The following is a 27,910-nucleotide window of genomic DNA, read 5'->3' on the forward strand; positions in this document are numbered from 1 at the left end:
ACGGGGGTCTGTCCGTGGTTTCAGGCGAGTCGTGTGAGAGTCAATGAAGCTAGCCAGCTAGCTAGTTTAAATGGGTTTTCGAGTTAAAAGATGATCGCCTCACTTTCTAGAGGAAGTTTGCTGGATGAGGTTCTTCATGGGGGCTTTAATGAGGTAACGTTTACCTTGCGTTACTAATGTTAATGTTTGTTAAGTTAGGTTAGCTATAATTTCGCAAGCGGAAGCCAGTTAAATTTGCTAACCATCTAACAGACTAGAAAACAATAAAGTACCATAACTTTAGGTCGAAATAATCAATATCTGCAGTTTGTCCAACTAAGTTAATAATTGACGTTAATATGTAATTACGACCAAAAAACATGAATTCTAGCTCAATAACGTTCGTTAGTTCGGTTGCTGGCGTTAACGCTAACAATACGCGTAATGGTTGTCAGGAAATAAGGTTAGTAGCTCAAGTATGACTGTTAAGAAGGCGTAAACAAACCAAAAGTTAAGAGTTAAGCGACATTTTCTCTGTTGTGTTCAAAACGGGGTGCGTTCTTTGTAATGTATCCCGGACGACGGGCTGTCACGTGACTGCTAAACGGGACCGGTAAAGGTGGGGTAACCGTGTGAAACACGGGAAGAATGCTCAACTATAACTCTGGGCTGAACACAAAATTATATAATTGACCTTCACCACAAAAGTAAAATTTAATAGGCAGTGGGACAATAGACTGACCCTGCCCCCCTCTCTCCTGCCCCAACATAATAAACAAAGGAACTCATTTGTTATGCCATGGTCTCAGCCTTATTTGGCCCCCACTCTAAGCTGCGTGTTCGTGCATGTGTTCATCTGTGGTTTATTGGATTTGTGTGTATCTGAATGATGGATTGCAGCAGCAGCTGGCAGTGTATGTTTCCTGGGTGAACTCTCAGCTGAAGAGGAAACCAGGTCTGAAGCCGATCACAGACCTCAGGCATGATCTGCAGGATGGGGTGGTGCTCACACAACTAATAGAGATAGTTGGTAAATACACCCATACACATTTACACACACAAATGGTTCACATGGTGTAGATAATAATCTCTCAGTCTGTAGCATAACGCAGGATACCACAACTTGTCCCTTGATCAGTCACAACATGTCTTATTCTTTTAAGTTGACAGTCTGTAGTAACATGCTGTAATAATTAATTGTAAGAATGGACTGAAAATAAAAGTGCGAAAAATAGAGACGCATACTAACACAAAGAATATCCCATCTCTTCTTTTTGAATGCAATCATTTATATTGAAATATTATAAACATTAGCATGAAATGTAACAATTACCAGCAGGTGAAGCGTGTGTTCTGCATTTTTAACCCTGTTACTATTTTATTGAGGCCAAACCCTTTCATTCCTGCAGTAAGCAAATATCTTTATTCTATTTTTCGAAATTCTTATTTTTTCTCTCTCTCTCAAATCTCATTCAAATTGGCAGCTGGGGAAGTGCTGGAGGGAGTTTATGTTGCTCCACAAAGCAAAGAAGAAAGCAGGGAGAATGTGGAGCAAGTCTTGCAGTTCATTTCCTCCAGACACATACGCATGACACACATATCCGCAAGAGGTAAATCACAGAAAATGCTTTCTCTCGCTGTCTTTCTCCTCACTTTCGAGAGCAAGTGTTCCTAACCTGTTCTGGTTGCTGACCCTAAAGTGTAATCCGAAGATTTAATTGACACCAAAGCTTTAAGCACATGAAAATTACACGCTTACATTGTAACAAATACACATTTCTCCATGTGCATGAGCAATGCCTCACTTATCAGGGAAACAGCGATAATGTGCATGACAATTTTGTTTCACACCAGATTCTGTGCAATCTAAAAAAATCCTCATGTCATGGTTTTTGTTATAAAGCTATGCCCATGTTAATACCGTATGTTGCAAATACTGTGCAAAGTTTAGTTCATTACTAAGGGACATATGTTCCCTTTCTGTCTGCAGACATTGTCGATGGTAATCTGAAATCTGTAATGAGGATAATTCTGGCGCTGGCTGCCCACTTCAAACCCTCAGCCAATAACAGGGCTGCCTCTGAAACTGGGAGGGGTTTGACAAGAGGCTCTGCCAGCCACAACCCTCTGTCCACGGTTGCACTAGCACAAGGTGCAGCTGCCGCACTGGCATCAGCACGATTTGATGCCTCACAGCCTGCACGTGCCACACGTATCCACAGGTATGCTAGCTGCAATAATCATAAACATAGACTCAACCTCTTGTCCCCCACAACCCCCTGTCAACACGTTTCTATAATATCCAAATGTTCCCTGCCACAGCACTCATTTGTTAATACATGTGTAGTCTTTGTTGTCCTCTGGTGGAGAAACACGTCCTCACAACTGCTGCAATAAGGCTCATCTATATATTTGTTATTAAAACTGTATGCCAGTTCTTATTTCTGAATAAATAACCTCTACCTTGTTACCTTTAGTGGCTGGGGGTTGGATGTGGAAAAAAGTGTGTGTGTTCGTGCGCTGGTTGAGCAGTATGAAAGAGGATCTCCGGATGAGCAGGACAATCCTCAGCCGAGCAGGTAATCTGCTTTTACATGAGCTCAAGGTTCTCATAATAATTAAATAGTCATGCAGTGAATCATTGAATTTAGTAGTTGGAATTGAACTGAAGGTGGAATAAAATGGTCTATAACAAATGCACTTACTCTACATTGCCTTAACTGTGAGATAAAACAACATACATATATGAATAATCTTTGTCCCTCTCTGTGTATTCTAAATGTTATGTAATAGACAGATCATATCTTCAGAGCAAAAGTAGATAACTAATCGCTTAGTGATCTCAAATGCAACATGTAAAATTAGAAACCTGTTTACTGAAGGACGAGGATAGTGCTCATGTTCATGTCAAAAAAGACTTTCATACTTCATACACTCAGTATGGGATCATGTTGTGTCACTTTAAATAACACAGGGCTGTGATAGCAAAAGACGACATTCTTCGTATATGTTACAATCTTTTTTATAATTTTGTCATCATGATTGTCCATACTGTAATTTTGTTATGTTTGTCTGTTCTGTACACATGCCATCTATTGCATGTCTGTCCGTCCTGGGAGAGGGATCCCTCCTCAGTTGCTCTTCCTGAGGTTTCTTCCAGTGTTTCCCTGTTAAAGGGGTTTGTCATCCGAATCGAGGGTCTAAGGACTGAGGTTGTCGTATGCTGTACAGATTGTGAAGCCCCCTGAGGCAAATTTGTGATTTGTGATATTGGGCTATAAAAATAAAATTGATTTGACTTTACTAAATATGATAAAACTAAAACCTTGCTTTAAAGCATGTTGGCTTTACTGACTTAAATTCATGAAGGAGGTTGCTTCAGTTTAGTGGCCTCAGGACCAGTGGTATAATTATGTGATTAAACTTGTACATCTTGTTGCAAAACATTTATTTTTGCTCAATGTATTTTTACATCAGACCATGCAACTCAGTGTTGGGAGAAAACAAAACTCCACTTTGTTGCTATTTATACTGTACAGTTTTGCCGGCAGTTTATGCAAGTTCTCTGCTATCTGCCATCTTTAACACCAAACTTTGAAACAGTAGACTACATTCTGTGGTTTATTTGTGTGTGTGTGTGTCACTGCCTGACAGAGCATATGACTTCGGTTTTAGTATTCGAAACCTCACCCAGCCGTGTATTATGTGTGTGTGGTAGTTCATAGACATCTGGGCAAAACACAGGCAGATGATAGAAAAAAGAAAGTCTTTATCCTCTCCAGTCACATGTCCTTTTTGAAGTTATGCTCTGCGGTGTTAGTTTTCACTATTTGTGTGTGTTTTAATGTGAGTGCAGATGTGTGTGTGTGTGTTCGTAATGAAAGAAAGAGAAGTGCATGCATTGATTATTTGTGGAATGATAATGTGGTTTTCTTTAGAGAGACAGATTCAGCAGGGCTATAGCGACCTAATGCTGCCATCACATAGGTAGCTTAATTTAGTCAATTAATTGAACTTAATTTAGAGGTGCTAAGCAGTGTCTGCTGCGCTGGTTGCCCTGCTAGCTAGCTGGAGGGCGAGGGGCGGGGTGTGTTGGGGTGAGGAGAATCACACACTGTCATGAGTTTGTCGCGATGCTAGAGCCAGAGACCCACATGCAGAGTGGAACTTAAGTCTCATTGGAAGTATTATGCTCAGTTTAAACCATCTGTAGCCCACTATGGGGGGGACGCAGATAAAATGGTAAGACCAGACACTGAGAGGCGGTGTGGGTGTGTGGATTCCTGTGCAAGCGTGTGTGAGTTTATGCTTCTTTTACCATAACCATAACAATTCTACAGGGCTACAATGCAACATGAAAAGAGACTGTAAATTAAGTGTAGTGCCTGTATGCAGTGCTTTGATTTGCAAAGGCATGTGAGGATTAAGGGCTTCTTTTAGCAAGTCAGGATTTGAGAAATATGTCATTCTCATGTGTTGCTTTTTTCTGTCTGTCCCCTTTCCTTTCCTCTCGTACAAGCCCTCTGTCCAAATATTTCAACAAAAGTAACATTAGTTGTTAAAGAGACACTGTATGTTTGAAAGCTCCCATGAATACGTCAATCACTTTGATTTTGGTGAATGTCTTTGTTTCCTATCACTACTGAGACAGGGTTTCAGTGGGACGTATTCAGTCTGACAGTCTTCCTTTGTTAATGACTTACAAATGTATGAGTGTACTATATTACTACAGATATATAACAACACCCAGCCCGGTCAAAGTAGTATGTAGTAGCACATAGCATACTATATTTACACTGCATGTTTGTGTGTGTTTTTGCTGATAAATGTTTACATGCACACACCCCCATGCTTCTCTGGACTAAATCGATTAATCAGTGTTTTGTCCTCCTCGAGCCTTAGCTCCGTCAGTCCACTGTCATCTCCAAGAGCTCCACCCAGCAGCCACTCAGAGCGACAGCAGGAAGACCGCCAGCAGCAGGAGATCAGGGGTGAGTTCTGTCCTGCTCACAAACCGGCATGTCATTTGATTAGTAAACCTCCTGATTTATCGTTGGACACGTGTAACACTGTGTTATATGTGTCCATGTAGCTGAGTCATGTCATGTTGTACTGGAGACGGCGTGGGAAGATTCTCTCAGTGAAACTTTGGAGATGGAGGTGCATGAGACGCGTAAAATGGTGTCTGCTTTACAGGTAAAAGCATATTAAGGTTTGTGTTCAATTCTGGTAACCCCCAGATGTATAAAGGAGTGTTGCCCTAACTTCCATATTGAAGTGCTGAGTGTATATTTTGTATTTTCGCACACCATGACATAGGTGGATGTGGAGCTGGCAAATCATTAGGAGTCATTGATAGACCTGACATTTAGGCGTGACATTTCTAATATAGTATTTTTAAGCTATTTGAATGCTGTGCTTATTATACATCATGCAACCACCCACACTGCATGCACCAGACAACCTGCCAGCTTTAACTGGTCAGAGCTTTCTGAACACAGCAAATTCACTCCAAAGTACAAACTGGTGTCACATGTTGTACCCTTTGTGTTTTTAAGGCCCTGCTCCTTCGTGGGTCGCTGCCTGAGGATGAGCAGGATGTGTCTTTGAGTCTGGACCAAGGCAGCGCTGAACAGCAACTGGTAGTGATTGTCCCTCCTTTACTTTTTTGAGTTTTTCATCCCTTTTTCTGTCCTTCTCTGTCTGCTCTCTCTCTTCTTTGTGTCACACTCCTCTTTGCTCTGTTGCACCAGCTCTTTGTGCTCAGCGCAGATCAAATTTCTTTTTCTTAACTGTGGGTTTGTGTGTGTGTGTGTGTGTGTGCATCCTCATGATGTGTCAGAGGGTGACACGGGTATCAGTTTCCCTTCTTACTCAGTCCATTGTGGTTCTCACACACGTCTCTCTTTTCTTTCTCTTCCCAGGTAGTCATTCGCAGTCGTTTGGATCAGAGTATGGAGGAGGCTCAGGAGCTAAAGGTAAATAATCATATCATTTGTTTTCTTTTCTCCTTTTGTCAGGACAAAAGACACACTTGTTTTATTAGTGGGAGAATAAACATGTGGAATGCACACTGATTAATATTTAATTCAGAGTGTGTTGTTTGCTGTTTGCTTTAGAGGGAACTGTTGCGCTGTAAGCAGGAGATGAGAAACCTGCAGGGAGTCAAGGTGAGACAAAGCCATCTGCAGTTAATTATCTTATTACTCCGCTGAATATAATTCTAGTTGTATTGTAGAAAAGTTTCTGGCTTAGGTAATGACTTTCTATGGGTTTGTAAATGTGCAGGACGCCCAGCAGCAGAGGCTGTGCACTCAGGAGGCATCAATACTGCAGATGAAGCAAGAGCTTCTCAGAGCCAGCATGGCGAAGGACGAAGTCAGCAACCAGAATGTATGAAATAGTCTCATATACAAGTCTGTTTTTATTAAAGTGAATGTAAAATCTTCAATATACAAACTGTTTACAGTGTGCATTAGTTACTGTATATTGTAAGTGTGTATTGCAAATTCCTCTCCTCCATGTAAATGTGTTATAGGCAGAGCTGCAGTGGAAGCTGGAGGAATGTAACAGGCTGTGGGGCGAATGCAAGGTGAGGCACTCAAATTCCTCTCTTGTAATGGTTTGCTGTAACTTAGTTTTAATCGTCCCTACTTTATGTTACACAGCATCTGTTTATTGAGTTTGTACTAAGTAATGAGCCCTACCTTTTACACCTCTTTGGTTGGTGGGGTGCAGAAGGAAATTGGACAGAAGGACAGACTACTGCAGCAACTCAAACACAAGCTTGAAGAAAGCCAAAAAAAGCAGGTATGTTCAACAAGCTTCCAGTGGGCTCAAAATGTTCTGTCCAGCTCAGTGCTATGAGGGAAATTCTCAAAAGTTAATCATTAACTCACCTTTTTAAGTGCCCTTCACAGTCTTGCTTTGCAGTTTTTTACGTACTTGCTTTGAATGAATATTACTTATTACTTATTTCCCCCTTCACCTATTCAATTAACTAGTCACTTTAGGCATCTGAGGCATGGGCTGGAAATATTTTAGGTGTATAGGTGTGTTTTGATGTCTGATTGTGTGTCTCTTTTGCAGAGTGAATTGCAAAGAGAGTTGGACCATAAAAACAGCATGCAGGTAGTACTGTTTCTTTACTGACTCTGCACTGAAAACAGTTCAGTTTTAGGTTTAATATTCAGTCCGCACCATCATTCAGAAGTACATTACATGGCTGACACTTTGTTTTGTCGTTGCTTTTTTCAGATTCCCACTGGCACGGACAACAATGGATATCCTTCCTCTGGAAATCCAGCTCCCTCTATGTCAGGTGTAAGTCTTTTCTATTGATAAGGCTGTTCAGTCAGAGGGCCTATTTCTATTGTTCTACATGTTTTCGGTCCTAACAAAGCATCACACAGCTCTACTCTTTCAGTATTTAGGATACATGCTATAATGGACCACATGAAACACTAGAATAGTAATAGTAGTAAGTTAAAGAAACAACATGGGACAGAAAACACTTAAAATACACAAAAAAAATAGCACTGTTAGACTTTAAACAAGCACACAGTTGTTCTTGATAAAATTAGCTTTTTGTGTGTTGACTGGCTTTATGTGTTTGTGCTCTATTAGCAGGCAGAAGAGGTTCAGCTGCTCAGAGATGCACTTAGGAGTTTGAGGAACAACTTCAGAGACCATGACCCGCAGCACCACACGCTGGACACCCTTGAGCAGGGCATAGTGTCACTCATTGACAGACTGCATGTTCTGCATACACACAAGGTACAAAGCCAAGCAGAAACTCACCTGAGTCTTACAAACGGATTTGTCTTTTTTTTGGTTCTTTGGTTTATTTCGGACCCTTTTGTGGAAAACCGTGTGGTGTCACGTGAACTGATGGTTGAGGCTGCTGTGTCACTGAAGTCTTAAGGCTATGACAGATACTTGTTAGATTATCAGCCGAAGGCCATTTAAAATCACATTTGACTGTGTGATTGATTGATGAGTGAGCACCAATGAAATAGTAAAATTGATTTCTACTTCAGATTCTTATTAGATATGGATACTTTTGACAAAATGTAGAGATTTGAAATCACGAGGGGCTGTCAACATTTATCCAAATGCTGCAGGGAAGGGGGAAATCTCCAAGACGCAAAGGTCAACACACAGACTCTGACACCTGGCCTTGTACAAGTAAGTTGTTCCAACTTGTTTATACACATGCATGCATACACAGCTTTTACTAATTAGGTGGCATGGTGGCACAGTGGATAGCACTGTCGCACAGGAGGTAGAGCAGTTTGGGGGTTTGACCCCCCCCTGTCATGTCGAAGTGTCTTTGAGCAAGACACTGAACCCTAAGTTGCTCCTGATGGAGACCCTTACCTTGCATGGTAGCTCGGTTGCCATTGGTGTGTGAATGTGACTTAACTGTAAAGCACTTTGGGAACCGTGAAGGTTGAAAAGCGCTATATAAGTGAGACCATTTTCTAACTATGTTTCTGTTATTCATTTCACAGAGGTTTGTCAATCCCACAGTGGTTCTTCTGCCTCCACTAAAATCCTTTATTTTACTGGAAAATCCCCAACACCTTCCATGATAAATATACCGAAGAGGTTAGTGTGGATGTGTGTGTGTGTGTGTATTGAGCTGTGTTGGTTGCCAGCCAGCAGTGATGCTGATAATCCTAGCACATGCATTTATGCTAGTAGGCCATAGGTAGAAAATAAAATAGACCAAAAATGTAAAATGTTGTAAGACGTCAAGATGAGTGAGCGTCTTTGTACACATTACACAGGCTGGGTGAGGTGACTCTCAAGGATGTTAAAGCAGCTGTGGATCGAGAGGGAAACTACAGGTATCACTTCAAGGCCCTGGACCCTGAGTTTGGCACTGTGAAAGAAGAGGTAAGAGATAATAGGACAGCAATACTACACTTTGCACACACTAGCCTGTTTCGTGCTACACTCTGAAAAATGGGGATGAAATCCATAGTCCTTGTTTTGTGAAAAAATGCATTCCAACATACATCTGGCATGTGAGTATAGTTATAGGATAAGAGCAGATTACGTGAAGATGATATGTCCTGCGTGTCTGTGTGCAGGTATTCCTGGATGGAGCAATCATTCCAGGCTGGGAAGGAAAGATAGTGGCCTGGGTAGAAGAGGACCGTGGTGAGGAAAGGTAACAACATCTTCATTCTGTATCTCTCTCTTTATTTTCATGACTCACGGTGGTAAGCAGTGCATCATCTTTTCTGCCTTAGGCCATTATAGGTTCGAGCTGAGGAGCCATGACACTTTTCGTTTTCACTCTGATCCCAGAGGCTCATCTGGACAACTGTTCAGAACAGAGGCACAAGTGGACACTTTTTGAGATTCAAACTATTAGCGAAATACTGTAAGACTTGTCAGCAGGAGATTTGGGTTGGTGCTGGTACTAAAGCATACTGATAGCCCTACTTGCTCTGGAAACAGTGTAAACCTGTAACTGATGTCCAGAATATCGTAACGCTCAGTGCCTTACACAAGAAAAGCTATTTCCATCATGTGCTTATTATTGCCAGGCTGTAACTGTAATATCAAAACTGGACTCAGAAACATTATTTTGAATGAACTGTAGTGTTGGTGTTTCATTTGTAGTTGAGGCCAGAGGTTTGTTTTGAGGAACTGGAAAAAAATGTACGGCCATTTTTAAGTGTTCAGTTTCACTTTTTGTGCAGCAATGTAGAAATGTGTATTGTCCATTGTTCTTTAGCCCAGGTACATTTCAGTCTTAACTGTGAATGTAAAGTGAATATACAGTATCATCTACCACAGCAAGACATAGGAAAAAAAATGTCTGTGTGGAAACAAATACCACAGTTATAGTACAAATGTTACAAGGAGAAAAAGTCAGAAAACTTTGAACACATTTTGTTTTAGTGCTGCATACTGTTTATCTACGTTCTGACCTACTGCTGAGAAACACACTCAGCCAGCCACCAGCTTCTACTGCTATAACTGTTTTGTATTATTTACATTTGACAGATAACAGTAAAAAGAAGGAGGGTGATGGTCATGTGGAGATGACCAAACAGAAAAGTCTATTGCAAAAAGAAAAATACCTGAATGTATTTCATGACTAACCAGTTTCACTAAATAGGATCAGAATAAATCCAGATGTGGTTCAAATGTCTGTAGCACACCAGCATGCATGTAATCGAGCTCGCTCAAACTGAACTGCTGCCAGTGAATAGAAATGATGCTGACACTTGGATGTTCATGTAGAAAAATGCAGATGATCAGCACTGTTTTGTTTACTTTTATGGAATTATTCTGTATATTTGTGTAAAAGATTTTCACTGTACCTCTAAATATTTGAACTTTATGTCTGTTATTTGTAAGAGGGATTGTTGTGAGGTGATAACGTCTCTGCTCCTGTTAAAAAAGATGCTGTGGATGTATTTTGTCATCCGAGATTTAAAGGAGACTTTTGTCCTGGAACAATGGACCTTCCCACTATTTATGGTTTGTGTATGTCTGTGCGTGCGTGTGTGTATGTGTGTGTGTGTAAGAGCTGTTCTACTTGATGCAGTAAAATGCTCAGCCCTCAGTGTTTGAACATCTTCAGACCCCTGAGGTCTGTACTAAACAACACAGACTGAAACTGGCTATCTCACACACGTTTCCCTCACTCTGCTTCTATCTTCCCATTTGGGATCAATTAGTTTGCCTTCACTAACAAGCCAACAGAAGTATGTATCAGTCTACTTTTGAATGCCATAACTGCCTGTACTGTGAAATGTACCATTTGCTGGTGAGATGGTTATTTAGCGTTTGTTTTGTTTACGTAAATATGGATACTGTCTGTTTAAGAAAATAAAAATGGCCTTTGTTGAATGTTAGAAAGACAGATATTTTGAAATAAAAACTGAGTTTTGTTTTTAAAAAGATTGTTCCGGTTCCAGTTTTTTGGGGGTTGGGAGACAGTGGGGGAAATCACCTGTAATCTTGGTAAGACCACATAAATGGCAAACGATAGTCCTTGTCACTTCAACAATCAATTAATTCATATCCGTAAAAATTCACATGCATCTACATATCCATCTACACCACACTCTGAAACCTCACTCACCTGCCAGGGAACTTTTTTGCCTTTAGTTGATAGTGACAGATGAGAGAGACAAGAAAGGTGGAAGAAAGGAAGGTGATGATATGGAGCAAAGGGTCCGGGTTTGATTCGTTGCGGTACCCTTCCCAAAGATTCCAAAGGCAGCAGATATGTCAGGCTGACTTTGGGGAAATGTGTATAAAATGATGCACAAGGCATTTTGAATATTTCCATTTGGTGGAATGGTGCGTCCATAAAAACATGCAGTTTGAATATTTCACTGAGAGTACACATCATACAGCTGGATCAAGCTGACAGACAACTAACAATTATTTTTATTATCACTTCATCTGTTGACTATTTTCTTGATTAATCATTTGGTCACAAACATCAGAGAATTAACAAAAAAAAATCAGTTAATAATTGTAGAAGAAGGAAACCAGCAAATATTCACATTTACGAAGCTACAACCACAGAATTTTGACATGTGTTTCTTAAAATTAAACTCTAAGCTTTCTGTTGATTTACTACTTGATTAATCGGCTAATTATTGCAGCTCTATACTGTATGTAACTATCACAGTGTGGAATAAGATGATTTGTCTTGTCTTAAGTTTCTTAAGGTGAAATTTAAGTTTGAAACTGCATTTAATGCATAGGCAGCATAGACTGTATAGTTAATGATAGGCGGCTTCATTCTGTTCATGCTTTCAACACTCAAATATTTTACTGCCACCGTGTGGTCACTGCTATAATTGCAGTAAAATATAACCTTGTAGGTCTTGAATAGCGTTTCTAGTTTGAACCGTCAGGATTTGTATAGCTGTCTTTTTCGTTTTTTATTCATAAATTTGAGTAAGTGTTTAGTTTTATTCACAGTGGTGGTGTTTATATCGTATTCGGTGATAGAAATTGGAACACTCACCGTTTACGACACCTCTTTCGAAGCGACGGCAGGACAAGGAGGAGAGCCGTAAAGCGTTGTGTTTTGGACTGGAGGAGGTCATTAGAAAGTGAGGAGTAAGAACGGGCCGGTTCTCGAGGCACAGAGACATTCGGTACCAGCGTATCTCTGATGCCGGTGTAAGACAAATACATCATTCAACAGCTCTGTGTAGTATTTCAATCACTGCGAAATGCTTCGTCTGATCTTGCGGCTCAGGCCGTCCGCCGGGCTCCGATGTCCCCGTGCCCTCCCCGCCGGGCCTGCAGCGCTTGGCACCCGCTCCGTGCCCGGAACCGGCTGTCTGAGGCGGCTTCACAGCGGAGCGGGGTCCCGGACCGTGTGTTTGGGCTCCGGCTTCAGCCACAGAGGGACTCTGCTGCGGTGTCCCCAGCTGACAGGCAGCTGTCAGAGCAAGCGTTTCTACAGCCTGCCTCCGCACCAGAAGGTAACGTTACCTGACTCGGTGTGAGGTTGCTATAGCACCGACAGCTAGCATGACCTCCCTAGCTAGCATTAGACAGCGCTGTGATGTAGGTTTGAATGGTCAAAACTGTAAAGTCAATTCTGGAAACACTAACGTTATGTTTTTTTAGCTAGTTTAGGTGACACCGTTGTGGCATTTGAGTTATTCCATTTAGTTAAATCAGTTTTCTATGAATTAAAGACATTCAGTTATGGGTTAAAAAGTGTCCCCATATTCCAGTTAAATCACTATGGGTGCTGTCATATAAGTCTTTCACATTATTCATTGTCTTTGGAGCAGCTCCAGGATTTGTCTCTCTGTTAAGGGGACACTGGAGCTGAGCTGTGGGAATATATATTTGTTGTAAAAGATGGGCAACATTGGGGATCCCAGTTCAAACAGAAAGGTCTATTGCAAAAAAACCAAAAATAAAAAAACACACTTCAGCTGATTTTGAAATCACTATACATATTAAAAAAACACTAGATTTTTGAGTTTGCTGTTGATGTGCACTATTGTCCCACAATGCAATGCACAAATGAAGGAGCTGCTCAAAGCTGAAAACATTAAAACTAATTATAATCAGTGTAGATCTTGTTTGGGAACCCCTCTCCTAGCCTATTATATATTTTATGTCTTTCCACTGGTAGCACTTGTGTATATCTATTATCAGATGTTACATGACCTTGAAAGCAGCTGCAAAACATTACAGATGTGGTGAAATGCAGCTGTATGTGGGTCATTTATTGAGCAAGGGCATGAGGTGATGATGATGTAGCAACTGTGGTTACAACACCTGACAGTTGCCAGTATCTGCAGTGCCCAAACATGAAGCACCCAGTGAGGATACTGTAAAGTGGTGATCTTTGATATTTGGTAAGCCACCAGGTTAAATATGGCACTTGTCATGACTCCGTAATTCTTGAACTCCAGGAATTTTGTTTTCTGTTCATCAGGTGGAGCTTCCTGCACTGTCCCCCACCATGCAGACAGGAACGATCGCTCGCTGGGAAAAGAAGGAGGGAGACAAAATCTGCGAGGGTGAACTTATAGCTGAGGTTAGGAGCCGTGTGTGTTCCCTTGTTATCGTAGGACATCATCACTATACACTTTTTAAAAAAATGTTTCTATCTTTTTAGGTGGAGACTGACAAGGCCACTGTGGGTTTTGAGATGCTGGAGGAGTGCTATCTTGCAAAGATCCTGGTTCCTGAAGGGACCAGAGATGTCAGCATCGGAGCAGTAATCTGCATCACGGTTGACAAGTAAGTGTCCGTCGCTTGATAGTGTAAAATAAGGCTGGAAACCAAGGTGACCCCACCATAAAAAGGTGTTTACAGAGTGAAATAGGTGTATAGCCACTGGATCACAACTCACTTCCTTATTCCTCAGATACTAGAAATCTGTTTACACTTTGTTGCTTTTGCAGTGATGAATACGAGTTAGATGGTAGATCACAGATTCAAGTTTAACTTCAACATAACAGCTGGTATTTCTGCATGTATAATTTCCACATGTCTCAGTGTCAAATTAAGAGCACTGTAGAGAATTGGGAATTGAGAATTGGCAGCTGGAAATTGAATTTTGTCACTTCTTTTCTCACTTTTTGAGCACTTGTTTTTGTTTCGGTACCAAAGTCGTTTTCAACATGTCACACAATCTGTCTGGTCCTTTAGTCTAGATGTGGTTGTGCTTTGTGTAAATGTATGTCAAATAACTTTGTGTGCATTTTCCCCTGCAGCCCCGATCTCATCCCAGCCTTTAAAGACGTAACGTTGGACTCAATTAATGCAGCCGGTCCTTCACCAGTTGCCTCCGCTCCTCCTCCTCCTCCTCCTGCTGCTGCAGCCCCGGGCAGCTCTTATCCCACACACATGAAGGTAGGGGTGTTCTTGCATAAACAAAGTGCAGCCAGGTGTGGCGTCGTAGCTGAGTCGAGTAGTGTAGAGGATGTGTCCTGTAGCCACGGCTGTAGTTTTGTCAGGGTTGTTTAGTCTGATGGTCTGCATGTGACATTTGCAGTTTTCTTTCTGATGGTGCAAGCAAGGTTTTTCTTTGAATTCATCAGCTATCAGGTTTCAACAGAAACTTTGTGGTCTTTTGTGCATGTATGCCTTTTGAGGTTTTATATTGAAATTGAATTACAAGAGAATGATTTTTGTGTCGTCCAGTCTCTGAGGCTAACTTTTAAATGTTGGTATTAAGGTATTTGCTCTGTGGAATAAGAATTCAATTCAGATAGTTGGTTGGACGTTCACGCCTGTACCTTTTTGTCAGCTTTAAGGAAGCAAATCAAATAAAAATGCTGCTCTGTAATAGCAACTCCATCTTTTTTCTTGCTGAAGTTATGCTGTCAAAGTTTTTCATATTGACGCAGCAAGCTTCAAGCAGAGATTCCTATTATTTATAATAATGTGGTAATGTGAGTAGTAGTATTTGTCATTAGTCAGTGATCTGAAAAGCAAAAAGACAACTTGTAGCTCCTTGCTTGCAAATAGTGGAAATATTTGCAATTGTTTTGTGATCCTTTCTGTTTGGGAGACCTGCTTTCAAGCTGTGTTTGACGTGTCTACCTGAGGGCTCCCATGTCATGTCACATCCAGCTGTCCAGGTTGCTTTTGTTGGCGAGAATAAAAAACAAAACGTCATCATTATTATATTTGGGAAGGTAAGATTATTAACTCATTTAATCAGAGAGACCATCATCAGAAGCTAGGGAGAAGCTTTAAATTTGTTTTTTAATTTGCTCTGACAAATGTCCCCAGCCAGACTCAAACCGGGGATGTCGCAGTTGCATCACTTAGGCCCTTTAGGGTTGTTCTGAAGAGGCCAATTATCCTGGAGCCTTAACAGTGTTTGTCAGTAGTTTCCTGTACCAAGTAGAAGCTATAGTGGAAGCTATAGAGATTAGCTCCCCTTGCCTTATCTTGTGTTGCTCGCGTTTGTGTGTTACAGATCACACTTCCTGCCCTCTCTCCCACCATGACGATGGGAACAGTGCAGCGCTGGGAGAAGAAGGTGGGAGAGAAGCTGAGTGAAGGAGATCTGCTGGCTGAGATCGAGACTGACAAGGCGACCATTGGTAAACCCAAACTCACTCATTTTCTCTGTGCATATTACCATGTTATTTATCATCTGGTAATCTGGAATTACAGCATGACAGGAAAAGCTCAACATGTCCCTTTCATGTGTTTGTGTGTAGGCTTTGAGGTGCAGGAGGAGGGATATTTGGCCAAAATCATGGTGGCAGAGGGAACTAGGGATGTTCCCCTGGGAATGCCGCTCTGCATCATTGTAGAGAAAGAAAGTGACATTGCTGCCTTCAAGGATTATGTAGAGACCGGAGTGGCAGAGGTTTCCACACCACCTCCAGCTCCAGCACCGGTGAGACACACGTGAAGCTTTTACTTTCAAATATAAGTTAACATTGTAGCCAAATGCTCACAAAAACATGCTGAATTTGGCCTCTATTCAGTTTTCAGACTTAAAGGTATGATGTGATTTGTGAGCGTTTGTGCTTATGTTCCAGACTGCAGCTCCTGCTGCTGCAGCACCCAGTCCTGCTCCCGCAGCCGCTGCCCCAGCAGCACCCAGGAAGGGCCGTGTGTTTGCCAGCCCACTCGCCAAGAAACTTGCTGCTGACAAAGGAATTGACCTGGCCCAGGTCAGCGGTAAGTAACCAAGACGCAGGAAGTCACTAAGATCTAGATCAGTAGAACACAAGTATTTCTAGTGAAATAGCAAATACAGAGACAAAGCAATGGTGAAATATTTTACATACTGAGCTGTTTTGTGTTCAGGCTCTGGTCCGGATGGACGCATCACCAGGAAAGATATTGACAGCTTCGTTCCACCAAAGACTGCACCTGTAAGCGAAGCTCACACTTTCCTGTTTAAACCTGTGTAATCATATGTAACAAAATAATCACAATTCTAATTTTTACCGCACTTTTTAACACTGTGTGTGCCTCTGTTTTTAAATGCAAATGAAATAATTTCCGTTGGCAGGCCGTAGCTGCTGCTCCCGCTCCAGCCGCTGCTCCAGCTGCTCCTGCACCTGCTGCAGCACCAGCTGGGACCTTCACCGACATCCCTATCAGCAACATCCGCAAGGTGAGAGCAAACACACACCGGACTTTTGGTGGTCCATTGTGTTCAACGACGACTTCCTCTCCTGCTCAAACTCCTCTGATAGCAGTCAGGTGTAATTCATGACACGCTCCCTCTGTGCAGGGTTTGGGAGCTGGTGTATTGAATGCTGTGAGGCGAACGTCCTGAGGGGTTCTGTTATCGCTAACCTGTGCTTGCACATTTTGCCCTGAAGACAGGCACTCACACATTTATCAACAGAGACTCGACTAACACACCTCATTCTTGCCCGTGATGAATTATGGATCAAAGCTGAAGTGAATATATGCGCCTCTTCTGCAGGTGATCGCTCAGAGGTTGATGCAGTCCAAGCAAACCATCCCCCACTATTATCTGTCTGTAGATGTCAACATGGACCAAGTGCTCGAGCTTCGGAAAGAACTCAATGCTGTGAGTTTTTGCTTGTAAACAGACGTGTAACAAAATGAACCCCCCCCCCCACTGAACTAAGATGATTATTTCCTGCGTGAACCCTGCCTCCTCTCTGCAGGAAGTGAAAGCCCAGAATATCAAGCTCAGTGTGAATGACTTCATCATCAAAGCCAGCGCTCTGGCCTGCCTCAAGGTTCCCGAGTGCAACTCCTCCTGGATGGACACGGTCATCCGCCAGTGAGTAAACACACATATACAGGCATATGGACACACACGTGAATATTGTTTGGTTCCAATGTGCAGTAAATGGGAAATATGTTCTTTGACTTACCAACCATCCATTTTTATCAACCAAAGTCTTCTAATCTAGACAACCTATCTCCGTTGTTTGCCTCTTCACATTTTGTCTGACATTGAAACTTGAGATTTAAATTCTGTCACTCATATCTACGGTAACATCCAGATGAATGGATCCATCCGTGTTCAAGTTCAAGTGTCTTGTGTACAAGCACATTGGGATTGTTCATATAAAGAAAGGAAAGACCAACAAGGGAGGAGGTACAAAAGAAAAACAGCAGTATTATTAGATTAGAATAATAATGTGACCATTTTGCTAGATATTGGTCTAGCTGCATTATTATGCCAGTAGAGGGCACTCAAAGCACATTTTTTGAAACTCTTCTCAGTGTAGAAACAAAGTCCTGTTGACCAGACCTCTTTGCTGTCATCAGTATTGACTTATTCAATTGTTTCCAGGAATCATGTGGTGGACCTGAGTGTAGCAGTGAGCACAGCCAGCGGCCTCATCACGCCCATAGTGTTTAACGCCCACACCAAAGGACTGGCTGCCATCAGCTCCGATGTGTCGGCTCTCGCTGCCAAAGCGAGAGAAGGCAAACTGCAGCCGCATGAATTCCAGGTACAACGCGTTATCTGATTCTATGGGTGAATGTAGTTAGATAGTTAGATGAATCTAGTGAACCAGCAAATTGGTCCTCTTCAAGGTTTTTTTTTCCTCCAGGGAGGTACATTCACAATCTCTAATTTGGGGATGTTTGGCGTCAAGAACTTCTCCGCAATAATCAACCCTCCCCAGTCCTGCATCCTTGCCGTCGGGGGCTCAGAGAAGCGGCTGATGCCTGCTGATAATGAGAAAGGGTCAGTGTCATGATTACAATCCTATAACAAGTCGGACTTACTGCGTTTCAAAACATTCTAATCTGATGCAGTGTGTGTGTGTGTTTTTGGGGGGTTTTGCAGGTTCGACGTAGCCAGCATGATGTCAGTGACGCTGAGCTGCGACCACCGGGTGGTGGACGGGGCGGTCGGCGCGCAGTGGCTCGCAGAGTTCCGCAAGTTCCTGGAGAAACCCGTCACCATGCTGTTGTGATTGGACTGTACTGCCATTAAACAGCAGCAACAGGCCGAGGCCTCTCACTGAAGTGATCTGATTGGTCTAAACCGGTCCAGATCCTCCTGTGACTGGCCGGCCTGCCACCAGGTCACTCCCAGTTACCCCTGAAGGGGAAGAGGCAGAACTCACTCCGCTTACCTGTCTGTCTCGCTGTCTCTCCTGTCTATCTTGCTCTCCTCTCGCTCTCTCTCACTCATGTTCTATTTATTGAGCCCCCGTCTCATGAAAGACCAGAATTAGGTTTAATTTATCCTAGAATAGATACTGGCCACATGTTTCTAAAACACTGATAATGTTTTACAAAGGGAAGTGTTACATGTCCAACCTGTTCCTGTTCAGTGGCCATACACACACAATTGAAATATTTAGTGTGTTTTTTGTGGGTTGATGCTACAGTGTGTATATTCCTCACTGTGGGATGAACACAGTGCTGTGTATAAATGGTGATGAGCTCTAATGAGGCCTCAACATATAATGAAATATCTGTACAGTCCTGAATGATGACAAACGCTCTTAAAGGAAGCACCGGATGGTTTTGCCAATTCTCTCTCTTCAGTGGGGATATTTTATTTTCTAGTCTCAGAGTAAAACACCTACCTTTGAAATGTTCTGTATTTCACAGCTGGAACGCACAAAGCTGGTGCTGGATGTTCTTTGTTGTTTGAATAAATTGGGAGAAGTAAACCTTGTGCCATAGGCTCTTTGGTTTGGGTTTTTATGATTAGACTTATTGTAAGAGCCCAAATTAAAGCAGTTAGGAATAGAAACAATACTTTCAATGTGGTCACAAAACAACTGAAACATTTTGGAAATTTGTAGAAATTGTAGAAAAGAAATATTTAACTAGGAACGAGGAGTCTAAGAAACTACTGACCTGCTTCACCCTTTTTTATTAGTGTTGCATACCAAATGGATAAAGTAAAGATCTCAACCTGCAGTCAACCTGCTTGTCTGTGTGTTTTCCGATCTGGGTCAGCGTTCATTGCAGATTCATGCAGTCACACATAATTAAAAAAAAACCCAGCACCTGAAAACCGGCTCAGACTGCCTCCTTGTTCATTAACATTTTCTTGTTTTGGGATTTAATCTGCAAAATTGGCACATGTAAATGCCGTCTTAATCTCCTTAGTCCTTTTTTTTCCCTCCCCATATCAGCAACATATAAAAAGCGCCATAGTAACATATTTAAATGAAAGAAGAAAAAGATGAAGACGACAGGAGTCCAAACAAACTGCAGGTGGAGAAACAAACCAGCAACAGGAGGATACTGACCTCATAGAAGTAATGTAATAAAAGGCCAAACTTGAAAACTTGAAAAGGTCAGAAGTTGCTTTGCTGTCACCACAAGAACATTTTTTTTGGGGGGGCGGGTGGGGGTTCTGTCTGACTCGAATCTTGGATAGATAGATTGTGATTTTTTGACTGCTCAGTCATCAAGAAACTCTCAGAATCATCAAAATGCTCATATGTGTAAAACAATTTCCCACATGGGACTCATTAAATCTGATAAATGTGTCGACTGCTGAAGAGCACTAAACTGGAACATATTTGGATGATCACTGGAGAACTTGGCAGGCAGATCGACTTATGTGAGTCACACATTTTATGTAAATCCGTCAAAAATCGGCAATGACGGCATTTTGTTTAGCCCATAGGTCATAACTGGATGATGTTCTTATCACCAGACGAGTTGCTGCAGGTGTCAGAAACTAATCTTTGAACATTTCCTCACACCAGTGACAGCCTTGGATCTTTGACTGCCTTGAATCCATGAATCACTGTACACTGATGAGTGGAAATCCTCCTTTTTTTTTTTTTTCCAAGACAGAAAGTCTGATTTAGGACTCTCCCAGGATGGACAGGCTTCTGGGGTATTTTTAGTTTATTTGTTTCAGATTTTTATATCTGTAATGTAGAACATTGTTGTCAATGTGTCTTATGAGACAAATGATATGTTGTAATCCACTTGAAAAGCAAAGCGGTTCTGCGTTTTTAATAGTCACACTAATTCAGAAAGGCGGATTGTTTCCATTCACAGGGAAGTCTACAGCAGCTGATTTTACCTCATCAGATCTGTGATCTTTTAGTATCGCTTGGAGTAGAAATGTTTAATTAGTTGTTAGTTCACAATCTTGAAAAACGAACAAAGCTATTTTTGTTTGATGACACAAGCGACAAATGGAAGAAAAAGAAAAATAGATGACGGCTTGTTATCCACTCAACAGTAACAGCAACACAACCCAAGAAACCTTGGAAACCTCAAATACATGAAATGAAAAGTCTCTTAATTTATCGTCATCATTCATTATAGATTAATCTGTCAATTTTTTGTATTAATTATAAAATTCACATGTATATAAATTATAATAAAATGGAGAAAAATGCCCATCACTTTCCCAGTTTTTAGGGTTAGTTTGCTTGTTTTATCCAACCTGCACTACAAAAACCCCAAAGATATTGAATTTACAGAGATATAAAACAGATAAAAGCATCAAACCACCAGAAAATGTTTGGCAATGTGACTTGATGAATAACTTAACAAATGAATCAGTTAAATAAAATAGTTGTAAATACATTTTCTGTTGGTCCACTTATGGATTAGTCCATTCATCCTACCAGCAATTCTGGAAAAAAAACAAAGTAGCTTTTGGAAAAAAAAAAGAAACACAATCTGCTGCAGCCTGACTTGGTCTGGTATGACCAGTAGCTTATATTAATAGTAGCTAATAATGTCAGCTAACTGTTGATGTTGTAATCACTAAGCCACTTTGCTGACTTCATGATTCTATTTTTTCTATTTGTGCTACTTGTTTACACTACATTTTAACATGGCACAGATAAACACTTCAGTGATTTTATCACAAAAGCAAAACAATCTACTGACTCAGGAGAAAATGAAGTGAAACTCGGCGTGTCATCATCCTGTCACTGACACTTGTGTTACATAGTCTCGCTTCGAGTTGGAAATTAAATGCAAGTTCCTCCTGACAAAAAGCCAGACACAGTTTCAGCTGCTCATCGGTCATCAGTATAGTCACTTGGTGCAGAGGTTGACTGGAGGGAAAACCTGCAGATCGGATTCCTGCATCCATGGCAACAAAAGCTATTTGCTGTGCACTACATACTGTATGTTACCCTGCAGCATCATTGCATGCTGTCTTATGCCTAATAGGTAATGTTTTATACGGAGCAGCTGCAGTCATTTATGTTACACTAACTAATTAGACTGCAAGCTGACCTATTACAGCTTCCATACAGGAGACACTCACATCACATGCTCACATGTCCAAACTTACATAGCTAGTATGGAAGTTAATAGGACTTCTGTAGTCACTTTAGTTTAACAAACATTATTTTTTCCTAACAGACAGTGAGAGGTGAGAATAAAGTGAGGGTGAAAGTAAAGGAGGGTAGGGTTGGTTGCGTCGCTCGATAGATTAATCATGCATGCCTAGTTTTTTTGGCCACCAGCTTGTGCACAGGGGGAAGAGAGGGCTGCCTCTCTGTGTTTCCTCTCAGCTATGGGTTCTTCTGGAAGATGGATGCTCTGGACTCTGTGTGTGTGTTTCACCGCTCTGGAGAATGGTGAGTGGGCCTTTCTACTGTCTTTCCTGTCTGCTTTGATACAAATTGATACAAACTCATGAAGACGAGATGAGAAATATCAGTCATTTTGAACACACTGCTATATCTTCCAGTGTTTTGAGGGATCTGCAAACCCGCATGAATGTATGCTTATTTTCTATAAGTCTTTATGTGGATTTTGGTGGAGCAAAAAAAAGAATAGCATATTTGTTATTTTTGCTATTCTGTTGTTAATACACGGCTGACAGACCCTTATAATGTACAGTGTAGACCCACAGTAGTGGGTATTTGGACATTTATGTTTAACTGTGAGGTTGCAGATTTTTGTGAAAAAAAAAAAAACATACTAAAAGTGTCAGTTGTAAACATTATTAACAATTTAAAACTTTCCAACTAGAAATGGAAGAGTGTATACAAAATGGGCTTTAGTCATATATAAATGTATGAGCTGAAGATTTTTGCTTAATGCCCCTGAAAAACAGCCCTTTTTGAATATTACAGCTATGTCCAGTAAAGCCTGTGATTGTCATATTGAGTGTCTTAATTTGAAAGACTCTATTAAGACCGACATTTTAGAAACTGGTGATCTACATGGAGACAATGTCGTGAACTGACAGTATGTTTTCATGAACACATCCCAGTGAAGTGGGCTGTTGTTCTGCTCGGTCTGTGTGCGGTTTGGCTCACCCTCAAAGCTGTCAAGTGTAATTAACAACTAATATGCATGCTGAATTCCCACACATACACACACACACACACACACAAAAGGCCTGGGGATGACAGAGAGGAGGGGGGGTTCATTATTTCAGTAATGAAGGAGGAGAGGGAGGAGCGCTGCAGTCTGCACGTCAACAGGGAAACTAGGGAAGTTGAGAGCAGAGTATCAACAATAAAACATGAGGGAATTTAAGAAATAACATCTTAACTGAAAGGCCTCTCATATTATGTGACAGATGAGACTCATTTTTGTTTGTCCCTTCCTGCTGTGTTAATCGACACAGTTGCGCTCCGGGTGACCATGAGAGAATCCAATCTGAAGGTGGTTCGAGGGGATTTTGTGGTGCTGCCCTGCTCCTTCTTCACCTCCAGCCCCCTCTCCAGACTCAACGTCATCTGGACTCTGGCTCCCTTCTCCAGTCCAGAAACCCCATTACAGGTCTGAATCCCAACACAAACACACAAGTATATGTACAGTATTTCATTGTAACCGCCATGAAAAACTGAACCTGCTGCTCTCACTTGCAGGTGATAGTGTATGACCATGGACAGGTGATTGAAGACCCAGCCCTCATTGGCAGGGTGGGTTTTACAGGTATGACCAGTGAAACTTTATTTATTTTTTTAATCTGAATTGTGGTGTTTTTTAATTTGCTTCTAAAGGACTGTTCTTAAAAATGACGTTTTTTTAAAGGATAAAATTAGAAGTTGAAGACAGGATAAAAACATGATTATTATGTAAACCAGGTATTCCCTGGAGTGCAGACATTGTCCTGAATGACACACGTGTATCAGATGCTGGTATTTACCGCTGCATGGTCAATAACCCACCAGAGACGGCAGATCCTGGCATAGGAGAACTGGAGCTCAGTGTTCTGGGTAAGTGTGTCACATGTTGTCCAGTTCTACCAGAGTAAGCCGGTTCAATGGCATTTACACATTTGAAGCAATCGCCATTTAATATACTGTGAATTAAGGATGCGTCTTTGTATATTTCCAGTCCGACATTCATATTTGGCATTACTGGAATGCATTTTTTGGGGGCCAAACAAGTACTTATTAGCCATGCTAGCATGCTAATCATGGTGATGTCGGTTCAGACTGAAAACCTGCAACAACTATTTGATGGATTGACATGAAATTGTGTCCAGACCTTAATGGTGCCCAGAGGATGAATCCTAAAGACTTTGGTCATCCTTTGACTTTTCCTCTAGCGCCACCATGAGTTTTATGTATGTGGTTTTGAGCGAAATACCTCAACAACTGTTGGATGTATTTTCATAAAATCTGGTACACCCATTAATGTACCCCTCAGGATGAATTGTAATAACTTTGGTGATCCTTTAACCTTTCCTCTACTGCGGACCATCAGGTTTTTATTTTCCAAATGCTTTGGTTTAAATACCTGCAAAACTAATGACATTCCCATCGACCTCAGCTGTACTTCAGGGCTAATTAGAAAAACAATGAGCTATACTGAAATGTCAGTTCAAGTTTGATCGACCAAAAAATATTCCTGAAAGAATCTGCAAAACAAACTGTCTCATCAATGCACACTGAAATACTTGCATCTATTCGGAAGAGTTCCGCTGCATTACAACCTTTTAGAAATTCATCTCCTGATTATTTTTGCAGCGCCACCCTCGCTGCCTGTGTGCCAATGGGACGGAGATATTGATGTGGGAGGCAGTGTCACACTGTCCTGCTCGGTGGCGGAGGGCGTCCCCACTCCAGAGATGCGCTGGGATAAACTGAATCCAGAGGAAATTGCACTTCCCATCAACATGGAGGGTCAGTGCCACACGCACGCACGCACGCGCACGCACGCACACACACACACACACACACACACACACACACACACGCTGGCTGAATCATAATCATCTTGCATTTAATACTGCATGGAAGCATATTCAGGGCCTTTTTCACTGAAGATGATAAAACATGAAGCTACTTACAGAAGAATTTAAGGGGGATATTGGGAACGAAAGTATCTTAAAGCGACAGAAGACTGTTAAACTCAAGGCAATTTAGTTTTGCACTCCCATAAAGTTGGGGGACTCACAAGAGACTCTATTTTAAAAGTTTGTTTTAAAAATGGAAGCAGCAGAAGCCGAGATACGCCGACTTTTACTCCCTGGTATGGATTAAGTTAAAGTTACAAAACTGGATCCTACACTTTTATATCGCAACTTTCACATAGACTGTATATAAAGATGGACGACATGACACTTCTTTTTCTGATAAGTTTGATTTTAATTAGTTATTTGATGCTATAAAAAGGGGGTGTGACGTCATGATTGACGGCTGTGATTGATTGTGGTGTGCTTGTGATTGCATCAGCACAAGATGGCGGCGCCCGTATCCGGGATATTTTGGCTTCATTATTGTACAATGGGAGGAAGTGGAGACGCGTCGTCCATCTTTATGTACAGTCTGTGGTCTTTCATCTGACAACCCATCTCCAGTTTGCTTTTTAAAAAAATGTTGAAGTCTCAAGTCCAAAGCCAAGATAACCCTGATGACATCACTACGACATCATCAGGGTCATTCACTTAAACTTGACAAAGCTCCTCCAGAGCCACAGAAGACATTAAACAACTGTTTTCACAGGCCGATTAGTACGTCTCATGACAAGCAAACCAAACTTCATGTGTAAAATCAGTGGAGTGCTCCTTTCAACATTTTGTAGGAAGTAATTTACACCATTACACTTGTACTGTTCTTCTTCAGACACGTTCTCTCATTAGTTCAATGTCATTAATGTGACTCTCTCTCTCTCAGGAGATCTGTCAGGCTCCGTCCAAATTGTCAATGTGTCGTCTCAAACGTCCGGCCTGTATCGCTGCTCTGCTGCTAACCTCCTGGGAACAGAGAACTGCTACGTCAACCTGTCCATCTACAGCAGTAAGCGCCTCTTTGTCCACCCATAATCTTCTTTTCACCGCAGCCACCTGAATGACTTCCACGACTGTTTGGTCTTTCTCTGCAGCCCCGGACAAGTCCTCGGGCGTGCTGCAGGGTGTGCTGCTGACCTTGTCCATGAGCTTGGTGCTGCTGGCGCTGCTGGTGCTCGTGCTGTGGCTCCATCGCACGGGACAGGACGGGAGGTGGGGAGAGGGGAAGGAGGAGGAGGAGTGTTACAATGAGATACGCTATACTCCGTCTCTGATGAAGCGCTCGTTTGTTTGATTTCTCGACATCCACAGGAATTTAATTTGCTCCAACCCAGGCATCAAACAAAAGACTTCCAAGACTCTCCGTTTCATGTAGATAATGGATTTTTACAGTCAAGCCAGTCGCTCCCTGCATACTACTGCACCGCTGTACAGCATCACAAGTTTGGAAATAAATGCCCAAGTTACCAATGGGTGTGGTATTTTATTTACAAGAAGGATCTACAGTTGTACTGCATGTGACTTATTTTCAAGTATTCCACAGTTACAGTGCATCCGGAAAGTATTCACAGCGCTTCACTTTTTCCACATTTTGTTATGTTGCAGCCTTATACCAAAATGGATTAAATTCATTTTTTTCCTCAAAATTCTACACACAACACCCCATAATGACAACGTGAAAAAAAGTTTGAGATTTTTGCAAATTTATTAAAAATAAAAAACCTGAGAAATCACATGTACATAAGTATTCACAGCCTTTGCTCAATACTTTGTTGATGCACCTTTGGCAGCAATTACAGCCTCAAGTCTTTTTGAATATGATGCCACAAGCTTGGCACACCTATCTTTGGGCAGTTTCACCCATTCCTCTTTGCAGCACCTCTCAAGCTCCATCAGGTTGGATGGGAAGCGTCGGTGCACAGCCATTTTCAGATCTCTCCAGAGATGTTCAATCGGATTCAAGTCTGGGCTCTGGCTGGGCCACTCAAGGACATTCACAGAGTTGTCCTGAAGCCACTCCTTTGATATCTTGGCTGTGTGCTTAGGGTCGTTGTCCTGCTGAAAGATAAACCGTCGCCCCAGTCTGAGGTCAAGAGCGCTCTGGAGCAGGTTTTCATCCAGGATGTCTCTGTACTTTGCTGCATTCATCTTTCCCTCTATCCTGACTAGTCTCCCAGTTCTGCCACTGAAAAACATCCCCACAGCATGATGCTGCCACCACCATGCTTCACTGTAGGGATGGTATTGGCCTGGTGATGAGCGGTGCCTGGTTTCCTCCAAACGTGACGCCTGGCATTCACACCAAAGAGTTCAATCTTTGTCTCATCAGACCAGAGAATTTTGTTTCTCATGGTCTGAGAGTCCTTCAGGTGCCTTTTGGCAAACTCCAGGCGGGCTGCTATGTGCCTTTTACTAAGGAGTGGCTTCCGTCTGGCCACTCTACCATACAGGCCTGATTGGTGGATTGCTGCAGAGATGGTTGTCCTTCTGGAAGGTTCTCCTCTCTCCACAGAGGAACTCTGGGGCTCTGACAGAGTGACCATCGGGTTCTTGGTCACCTCCCTGACTAAGGCCCTTCTCCCCCGATTACTCAGTTTAGATGGCCGGCCAGCTCTAGGAAGAGTCCTGGTGGTTCCGAACTTCTTCCACTTACGGATGATGGAGGCCACTGTGCTCATTGGGACCTTCAAAGCAGCAGAAATTTTTCTGTAACCTTCCCCAGATTTGTGCCTCGAGACGATCCTGTCTCGGAGGTCTACAGACAATTCCTTTGACTTCATGCTTGGTTTGTGCTCTGACATGCACTGTCAACTGTGGGACCTTATATAGACAGGTGTGTGCCTTTCCAAATCATGTCCAATCAACTGAATTTACCACAGGTGGACTCCAATTAAGCTGCAGAAACATCTCAAGGATGATCAGTGGAAACAGGATGCACCTGAGCTCAATTTTGAGCTTCATGGCAAAGGCTGTGAATACTTATGTACATGTGATTTCTTAGTTTTTTTATTTTGAATAAATTTGCAAAAATTTCAAAAAAACTTTTTTCACATTGTCATTATGGGGTGTTGTGTGTAGAATTTTGAGGAAAAAAATTAATTTAATCCATTTTGGAATAAGGGTGTAACATAACAAAATGTGGAAAAAGTGAAGCGCCGTGAATACTTTCCGGATGCACTGTACCTCAAAATCAAGAGGCCATTAAACCTACATGATAAAGCCAGGGCACCGAAAGACAAGCCTCCATCTTTACTTGTCAGATGTCAGTACTAAAGCCTTTACATCAAACACCTTATCCTCAAC

The 27,910-nt window shown here is 41.9% G+C and overlaps 3 protein-coding genes across 3 annotated transcripts; all 3 read left to right on the top strand.

Annotated features, from left to right (window-relative positions):
* Positions 1-90: 90 nt before the first annotated feature.
* On the top strand, positions 91-9,377 carry dixdc1b (DIX domain containing 1b). Its single transcript, XM_070917738.1, has 21 exons — positions 91-153; positions 880-1,009; positions 1,464-1,589; positions 1,970-2,201; positions 2,457-2,558; positions 4,876-4,970; positions 5,072-5,175; positions 5,538-5,621; positions 5,904-5,957; positions 6,099-6,149; positions 6,268-6,372; positions 6,518-6,571; positions 6,718-6,789; positions 7,069-7,110; positions 7,237-7,302; positions 7,606-7,755; positions 8,103-8,166; positions 8,493-8,589; positions 8,772-8,880; positions 9,078-9,157; positions 9,240-9,377. The coding sequence occupies exons 1-21, from the start codon at positions 91-93 to the stop codon at positions 9,247-9,249; spliced, it is 1,890 nt and encodes a 629-aa protein (XP_070773839.1). The 3' UTR covers positions 9,250-9,377.
* Positions 9,378-12,071: 2,694 nt separating this feature from the next.
* Positions 12,072-19,349, top strand: dlat (dihydrolipoamide S-acetyltransferase (E2 component of pyruvate dehydrogenase complex)). Its single transcript, XM_070917249.1, has 14 exons — positions 12,072-12,455; positions 13,430-13,531; positions 13,613-13,737; positions 14,214-14,352; positions 15,428-15,554; positions 15,675-15,856; positions 16,002-16,143; positions 16,273-16,340; positions 16,481-16,585; positions 16,904-17,011; positions 17,112-17,230; positions 17,750-17,912; positions 18,015-18,151; positions 18,254-19,349. Exons 1-14 carry the CDS (start codon positions 12,201-12,203, stop codon positions 18,381-18,383), a joined length of 1,902 nt encoding a protein of 633 aa, XP_070773350.1. The 5' UTR covers positions 12,072-12,200; the 3' UTR covers positions 18,384-19,349.
* Positions 19,350-21,928: 2,579 nt separating this feature from the next.
* Positions 21,929-25,901, top strand: LOC139295849 (immunoglobulin superfamily member 11). Its single transcript, XM_070918115.1, has 7 exons — positions 21,929-21,992; positions 22,994-23,148; positions 23,238-23,304; positions 23,457-23,588; positions 24,345-24,500; positions 25,494-25,616; positions 25,702-25,901. The coding sequence occupies exons 1-7, from the start codon at positions 21,929-21,931 to the stop codon at positions 25,899-25,901; spliced, it is 897 nt and encodes a 298-aa protein (XP_070774216.1).
* The last annotated feature ends 2,009 nt before the right edge of the window (positions 25,902-27,910 follow it).

This window comes from Enoplosus armatus, chromosome 13, assembly GCF_043641665.1.
Source record: "Enoplosus armatus isolate fEnoArm2 chromosome 13, fEnoArm2.hap1, whole genome shotgun sequence".
Taxonomy (NCBI): domain Eukaryota; kingdom Metazoa; phylum Chordata; class Actinopteri; order Centrarchiformes; family Enoplosidae; genus Enoplosus; species Enoplosus armatus.